The following is a 7951-nucleotide window of genomic DNA, read 5'->3' as shown; positions in this document are numbered from 1 at the left end:
TAATTTTGGTACATGTACAGGGAAAGCTGCTAGTGAAGAATGCACGTATATAAACGTAAATTTTCTAGTAGCCACTTATTTTACCCTGATTTGTGAACAAATATTTTTACTAATAACCAAGATAAGAATGTTTTATAATCACACTATTTTTCTAATGTTGTGTCATAAAGAAGATGGTACACATTTGAAAGGCTTAATAATATTATTTTCTTGTTTGTGTTTTACAGCCTTTAGTAACGAAACATCTAATTGAAAACTGCACTTTGGTTTCTGATCTATTAAAACTGAAGATGGGGCGGAGAAAGAGGTATTTATACAGTCTGGTGAAGCCTTCGTCACGAGAAGCTATGGTAGGATTCCATATGATCACTTCGAACCTGAGTCAGCTGTTGTCTACATTGGACAAGATCAGAAGGAAACCTAAGTAAGTCTACTTACCGTCTGTGATTGTGTTAGCATTTTGAGTACGTATTCAAAGTGTTCCAATTTTTTTATCGAATTCAAAATTACGACCATTTAAAGTTACAATACTGATTTTATTTTAATGTTCTATTTGTTATTGTACTTTACTCAACCTGTAATATACGAATGTGCATTTCAACTAAATTAAAACAATCAGTGGTATTTAAGTTTGTGTATGTTTATTAATGTTTTCATAAAAGATGTTCTGTTTTAAAACATTTGGTGATATTTTGGAATCTAGTTCAGTTTTTATTTATGCCAACAGAAAGTTCATCTGCTTGAACGACAACATGGACGCCAGCCGACCAGAGGATAACCAGCTGATTCAGGCCGTGCTCATTGATTTCTTCCACTCCCTGTTTCCTAAACCGTCTCAGTTTGAGCTCCCGGCAGATTACCGTAACCGTTATCTGTACTATAACGATTTCATTGTCTGGCAATCGAAGAAGAAAAGATTATCAAGATTACTTTATGCGACTATAGCAATTGCGGTTGTCTTTACATTTGGCTGCCTTTTTCACAATGAGGTAAGTGTTACTTGTGTTTCAGTATATCTATAGCTAATTAGACTAATCTCAGATCCTAAAAAAATTATTAATAAATTTTTTGTTCAAGAAACAGTTTTCTGGTTACGCTGTGTTCTGAAAATGTCTTGAAACATTTCAGAGGAAAGCCATCTTCAGTTAATAGATTTAAAAGTTTTCAGTGCAACATCTCACAGAGTTGTAAACAGAGAACACAAATTTTTTGTTTGTGAGACAGTCATTTTGTGCCCTTATTATGGATGTACGAATATACTACATTTCAAATTTAATACAGATAATGATCTGTTATTTGATGTAAATACAAAATGAAAATATACTTTAAAGTTAAAACAAATAATATGTCAGTCATTTTGATGTAATATTTCTGACAATAAATCGATAAGACAAACTAAAACTTAGTTTAATTAGGATCCAAATCTGGAGTTAAAACATGAAGTATTTGAAAGTTGCAAAGAGGTGTTGATGTTGCAAAGAGGTGTTGATATTTCAAAGATTTGTTGATAATACAAAGAGGTGTTGATATTGCACAGAGTTGTTGATATTGCAAAGAGGTGTTGATGTTGCAAAGAGGTGTTGATGTTGCAAAGAGGTGTTGATATTGCAAAGAGTTGTTGATATTGCACAGAGTTGTTGATATTTCAAAGAGTTGTTGATAATACAAAGAGGTGTTGATATTGCAAAGAGTTGTTGATATTGCACAGAGTTGTTGATATTGCAGATGTGTTGATATTGCAGATGTGTTGATATTTCAAAGAGTTGTTGATAATACAAAGAGGTGTTGATATTGCAAAGAGTTGTTGATATTGCACAGAGTTGTTGATATTTCAAAGAGGTGTTGATAATACAAAGAGGTGTTGATATTGCAAAGAGTTGTTGATATTGCACAGAGTTGTTGATATTTCAAAGAGTTGTTGATAATACAAAGAGGTGTTGATATTGCAATGAGTTGTTGATATTGCAATATAAGTCTTCATTACCAATTGAAGTCTCCATTTTTTATGTTAAAAGTATTAAATGAAAATAAAAAACATTGAATCACCTTTTTATGAAATGAAATGAAAAATTCTTTATACAGAATTTTTCATTTCATAAAAATGTGACACATTTTTATGGACATACATATTGACAATAAATAGAGTAAGCAATGTGTTTAAAAAATAATATAAGCGTAAAACACGATCAGCTGCATTCATTGTTAGATTAATCAGACTTTTAAATCCGTTTCCTCAGTTTTCTCTCTGTTTATTATAGTTTCAGCTATCTAAAGAAAGTCACGCACACAAGTTTATCGAACAAATTGCATTTTTTAATGATTTTTACTTATATTAGTTGTTTTCATCTGTTACAGTGTCACAAATTGAAAACCAGGGTAAGAAAGAGAGTCTACAAGATTATTTCGAGGATAAAGTCATCAAGAAGGAAATTGCCAACAAAATTATAGAACAACTAATTATTAATTATTAGTTACATTTTAATCCTATACCCTATTTATATAACCAGTTTTGTTGAACACTTCCATATAACCTACCATTCTCTGTAAGTTCCTATTTTTAAGATTTAAAAAATCATGCAAAAGGTTATGGAAGTCAGTTGTGCCATTGACAAGATCATTTTACATTGTGGCTTAAAATGTAGAAAATTCATAGAGATGTTTACACACAGTCAAGTTCCAATTATCTTTGGTAATTAATGTAAATGTGGCAAATTGGTAACCCTAAGCCTTGTTTGATCCGAGGATAGTTAAAATGTAAGCAAACTTGGCACCGTGTTTGTTATTGAACGCACCGAGGCTCGTTCAATAATTCTTTAGGAAAACCAAGATAAAGCGTTTAGAGAAGTGGGCCGAGCTTGAAAAAGCAGATATGTTAAAAATTTAAAATAACCCAAAATAATTCGTTTTACCAAGGATTTATGAACGACTTTCGTAAATTAATCGATGATTTGGAAATAGGTCATTTAGAACTGGTTTATAACATCTGTAAATAACAGTTTTACTTCTGCATACAGTGTGAGGTGACATTTGGAAATTAGAAAGATGAAATTTTAAATATGCAAACAAATGATCAAAAGCCTATATATAAAATAATAACAAATGAAAAGAATCATAAAGGCTCTCTGATATTGTTCTCCCAAGTTGGGATATTTCCTAATTCCCAGTAAAACAGCAGTAATTCCCAGAATTTAATGAGCCACCTTGGTTTAATTTGCAACATGATCGATTAAACGCACACAGATAATCGGAATTCGACTGGAAATGGCAAGGCTGATAGAAATGTAATAGTAGTTTTAGTTACCATAGATCTATTGTTATTTTAGAAGCGATTCATGTTTCGTAGATACAACAATCAGATATGGAGGGTCTCCCGAAGTATAAATCTTATGTAATTCTGTATGCACTGTGCTTATTCTAGAAAGTGTGTTGCTACTGAAAAACATAAAATTGCAGCTATTGTGAAACAGTCATGTACAATACTTAGAGTAGAAATACACAGAGCGTGATGCGATCCACAAGGCCTTAACTCCATTTGTTTTGATAATTATGGTCTTCTATACACATTTAATTACTTCTTAACCCTTTGATAGTCGAAACAGAAAAGAACTTTTTAGTACAAAGTAATTTCTGTTTCTTAATTTCTAATAAAGTTTCTAATATTAAGTTAATATCAATATTTAAGTTTCTTAAAATTCTGATATTCCTGTTTGTTAATTTTTCTCATTATACTGTATATTTTATACTGTATTTTGTGATTTTAAAGGAATAAATGTCATTATTTCATTTAAAACTAGCTATAAAAATTCTCAGTAAAGTTTGTGTATAGTGTACAGAAATTTTCAAGTTTATACAATACAGGCATTTTGTTTCTCAGGACTTAAATTTGACAATATTTAAGACTTGAAATGAACCAATAAAAAAACATAACTTTTGAAAGCTATGAATTGCTATTATTCATTTGCATTTGAAAATCACATCAATTATGAAGGCACAAAAGAATATTAAACTAAAAAAAGTGGTAGGTTTTTATTTAATAGTCTAATTTAATAAAATAACTAATCACTATTAATTATATAATATGTTTTCTTTTGTTTTCATTCTGTGTTTACGTAATATAGATCTAATTAGAATGAGTGAGAGAAGGGTTTCAAACCCTGATTTTTTTTGTCTTCAGTCTGTTTAGATTTATCTAGTTCGTTATCAATGTTTCTTTCTGAATTTATTCATCTAATTTAATTCAATCTATCTTTTTATATATGTAAATTGTCATGAGAGTACAGGACGCATTTAGTGTTCTTCCAACCATTGAATCCCTTTTGTTAGTTACAGGATGTGTTTGAATACTGTAAATAAACTGCAGAAACAAAAAATACCTTCTGTTAGTTACAGGATGTGTTCGAATACAGTAAACAGACTGCAGAAACAAAAATACCTTTTGTTAGTTACAGGATGTGTTCGAATACAGTAAACAAACTGCAGAAACAAAAATACCTTTTGTTAGTTACAGGATGTGTTCGAATACAGTAAACAAACTGCAGAAACAAAAATACTTTTTGTAAGTTACAGGATGTGTTTGAATACAGTAAACACACTGCAGAAACAAAAATAACTTTTGTTAGTTACAGGATGTGTTCGTATACAGTAAACAAACTGCAGAAACAAAAATACCTTTTGTTAGTTACAGGATGTGTTCGTATACAGTAAACAAACTGCAGAAACAAAAATACTTTTTGTAAGTTACAGGATGTGTTTGAATACAGTAAACACACTGCAGAAACAAAAATAACTTTTGTTAGTTACAGGATGTGTTCGAATACAGTAAACAAATTGCAGAAACAAAAATGCGTTTTGATAATGAATAAACAAAATATTCACAGTTGTATACAGGGTGTTCACAAACTTCTGTGGCTGATAGTACTCATCATTCCAAAAAGAAAATTATCTATAGGTCGAGAAATGCGTACTGTAGTTTATAGCTGCTAGTTGTCATTTTGTATATTTTATAAAATTATTATAATCTATAGAATTAGTAAAGCTACAGATACCAAACTTTGCACATAGGTTCATGATAAATAAGAGGAAAACTAAAAAAAAGGGTGTGATTTGCTTTAATATTAACAAAAATTGTGTCTGTTGAAACTTTTAATTGAAAAGTCAAATAAAAGAGTACTTTTCTCTGGATCTTGTACTCAGTGCCATCTATTTGTGTAGACTTAATTTATGTTACACAATCAAACTAAACAAAAAATAGTAACCGTTAAGATACAACCATATTATTGTATTATTTTGATAGACAAGTAACATTTAAATTTTTCCTACTCAGTTGTAGATTTTTTTGCATTCAATTAATTTAAAATTTGTTACTTAACCCCTTCACAGTTTTTGATATAATATTACACATAATTATATTTGTCCTGTTTTATTCTGTTGTCTGCTGTAATATTAGCGAGAAGGATGTCTATGGAAACTGCTTGTTACACAAGTAGTTCTTGCGTTCTCTACGAGATGTCAGCACTTCCTTAGTTCTCTGTCATGAGTGTTTGTACCGTGGTGAGTTTGCTGTAGCCTCACAGTGTAGCCAGCTACCTCATAACACCACGTGACACATAACATTATGGCTGTGGTATGATTTGTTTATTTTAACCTAAATTATGTGTTAGATAAGTTATTGACCTGAAGAAGAGATCAGATTGCAGATCTCGAAACGTAGTGTTACTGATTTTTTGTATCACTGAACGATGGCAAATGTCCGAAAAAATCCTGTTTCCTTCACAATCCTTCCATCGTCAAAAATAACCTTCAAACAAAAAGCTACCTCATGTTTTTGCATGTAACCTGTCCTAGAGTATTATTGTTTTTTTTTTTTCTAGTCTTTTATTGTACCTCCGGGAAATATCCAATGCACAAATAGACAATTAGCTTCGTTTGCCTGACAATTACCGTGACACGGATAGCGAATATGACCGACCTAGTGTACAATAAATTTATAAAAAATAACAAAAATTTTAAAAAATTCACTAAAAATTTTCATTAAAAAGTATATATCTAAACTATTCAAGTCTCTCTATAAAAAAACCAGCAAAGCAACATAATTTTAGAGACAGACTCAAAAACTGTTAGGGGGTTAGTATCATATTTTCAAGATATCACATTAATCTTAATATTATAATAATATGTATTATAATATGTATTTATTTCAAAAAAATTATAATTTCGTTGAAGTTTCAAACCATTATTAATAATCTTTTCCTTTTAGAATAATAAATAATATGAAGTACATTTTTATCCTTATGAGTTTACTGGGTAACTATATTTTATGTTGTTACAAGATGGCATTTAATATTCCAAAATGTCACCATCGTATTATGTAACTTATTTAATGTTATATCTATAAGAAATATTTTATTTATTATTTTAAAAGTAGTAGTGTTTTCCTTGACAAGGAAATTATTTCGTAGATTATTTATTATATTTAAATTTATAAGTAAATTTAAAGTAAATTATTTTATTTACAAACGTATAACATTTTACTAATTACTAGTCATATTTGTATATTGTGATATATTGTATAGTTAAATATTATACTTGTATTTTGTATCAATGTTATTTATTAGAGAATGTGGAGTATGTGTTTGTGACAGGGCATTCCTTAAAGTAAGCATTTTGTAAATTAAATAATAAACCATTTTTGTCTCTATTTGTCTAATGTATGAATATTATCCAGTTCTTGTGTTAACAGCAAAAATGTATATATTTAAACCTCTACCAGCTTCATACATACATGGATCCTTATACAGGATGTCCATGAATAATTGTGCATTTACCAAAAATCTATTGTTGTTTTAATGCATATGTTTTTGTATGCACATAGTATATTCATAAATTATGATCCTTATGGTAATATTTTTTATGGAGAGGTTAATCCCCTTTTAAGTCTTATCCTGCCCAACCTCACGGGCCACTGGCCTATGGGAGGATCTTATCAAACAGAATAAGGAGAAGAGTCGATACAGTACAAGGTCGATGGTACTGATAAAAAGTGCAAAGGTCACAGACAGGATTTGAAAATCCACTGTCTCTAACTCGGAGCCAAAGTACGTCTTACACAATAATTGTTGTGTATCAAAATAAATATATAAACATTTTTGGTTTTAGACCAAATTTGTATGTTAAAGCAGGAAGTAAAATTTATCTACAAATGAATTTAGATTACTATGAAATCAGACATGTATTCGCGATCTTTCTAATGTGCAAAAATTGTTGGTAAAATAACATTAAGCATTATTTTCATGTTTTTTTTAATGTACTCCCCAACTTTGAGTTAAATGCACTTTGTCCAATGTTTATCCCTCAAGAAAATTTGCTGAAAGCCATTTTTTTTACACTATCTTCAAAACTGCCTCTGCATTGTGTAAACGTTCTTTCTTGACCTACATTACGGTAGTATTTACGTTTTCTTTTTTGACTTAGAGGTTGCGACTATAATTGTTTTTGCCTTTGTATATCACTTCCTATAACTGAGTTTTAATTGTCCTGTGAAAACTAGGCGATTAAATATTATAAACACATTGATTGACCTAAAATCCTACAGTTTCGTACATTTTAATTTAAAATATTGAAACTTTAGTTCCGTTGCTTTTTAAGTGGCTGTATTAATATTACTAACTTAGATTAAAATTTAATTCGTCATCACTTAAGAAAATAATGATTGAACTTAATCGTGGGGTGTGCGATGCAAAAGCAAAACAGAGATAATCACGACCTCTAAGTCAAGAAAAAACGTAAACACTACTGTAGTGTAGGTCAAAGGAAGAACGTAAAACAGTGCCGTAATAGACGTAAAATTATGCAATAAGAAGTTTGTGTACAATAACGATAATTATGTGAGATATAGAGATTGAGGAATCTCTGATAACAGAGATAATCTACATAAATTACAATTATATATTTA

The 7951-nt window shown here is 29.9% G+C and overlaps 1 protein-coding gene across 1 annotated transcript; it reads left to right on the top strand.

Moving 5' to 3' along the window:
* Nucleotides 1-232: 232 nt before the first annotated feature.
* Nucleotides 233-6697, top strand: LOC124360857 (N-acetylglucosamine-1-phosphotransferase subunits alpha/beta). The gene is made up of 3 exons (XM_046814818.1): nucleotides 233-424; nucleotides 728-989; nucleotides 2356-6697. The coding sequence occupies exons 1-3, from the start codon at nucleotides 291-293 to the stop codon at nucleotides 2446-2448; spliced, it is 489 nt and encodes a 162-aa protein (XP_046670774.1). The 5' UTR covers nucleotides 233-290; the 3' UTR covers nucleotides 2449-6697.
* The last annotated feature ends 1254 nt before the right edge of the window (nucleotides 6698-7951 follow it).

This window comes from Homalodisca vitripennis, chromosome 4 (assembly GCF_021130785.1).
Source record: "Homalodisca vitripennis isolate AUS2020 chromosome 4, UT_GWSS_2.1, whole genome shotgun sequence".
Lineage (NCBI taxonomy): Eukaryota > Metazoa > Arthropoda > Insecta > Hemiptera > Cicadellidae > Homalodisca > Homalodisca vitripennis.
Note: the sequence above shows the minus strand (reverse complement) of the source record. Positions and strands in the feature narration are given on the sequence as shown.

Bases quoted from the DNA above. Each gene is read 5' to 3' on its own strand.
- LOC124360857 (XM_046814818.1), top strand. From the start codon at position 291: ATGGGGCGGAGAAAGAGGTATTTATACAGTCTGGTGAAGCCTTCGTCA. The intron at 425-727 runs GTAAGTCTACTT...TTATGCCAACAG, and splicing joins AAGATCAGAAGGAAACCTAA to AAAGTTCATCTGCTTGAACG. The intron at 990-2,355 runs GTAAGTGTTACT...CATCTGTTACAG, and splicing joins GCTGCCTTTTTCACAATGAG to TGTCACAAATTGAAAACCAG.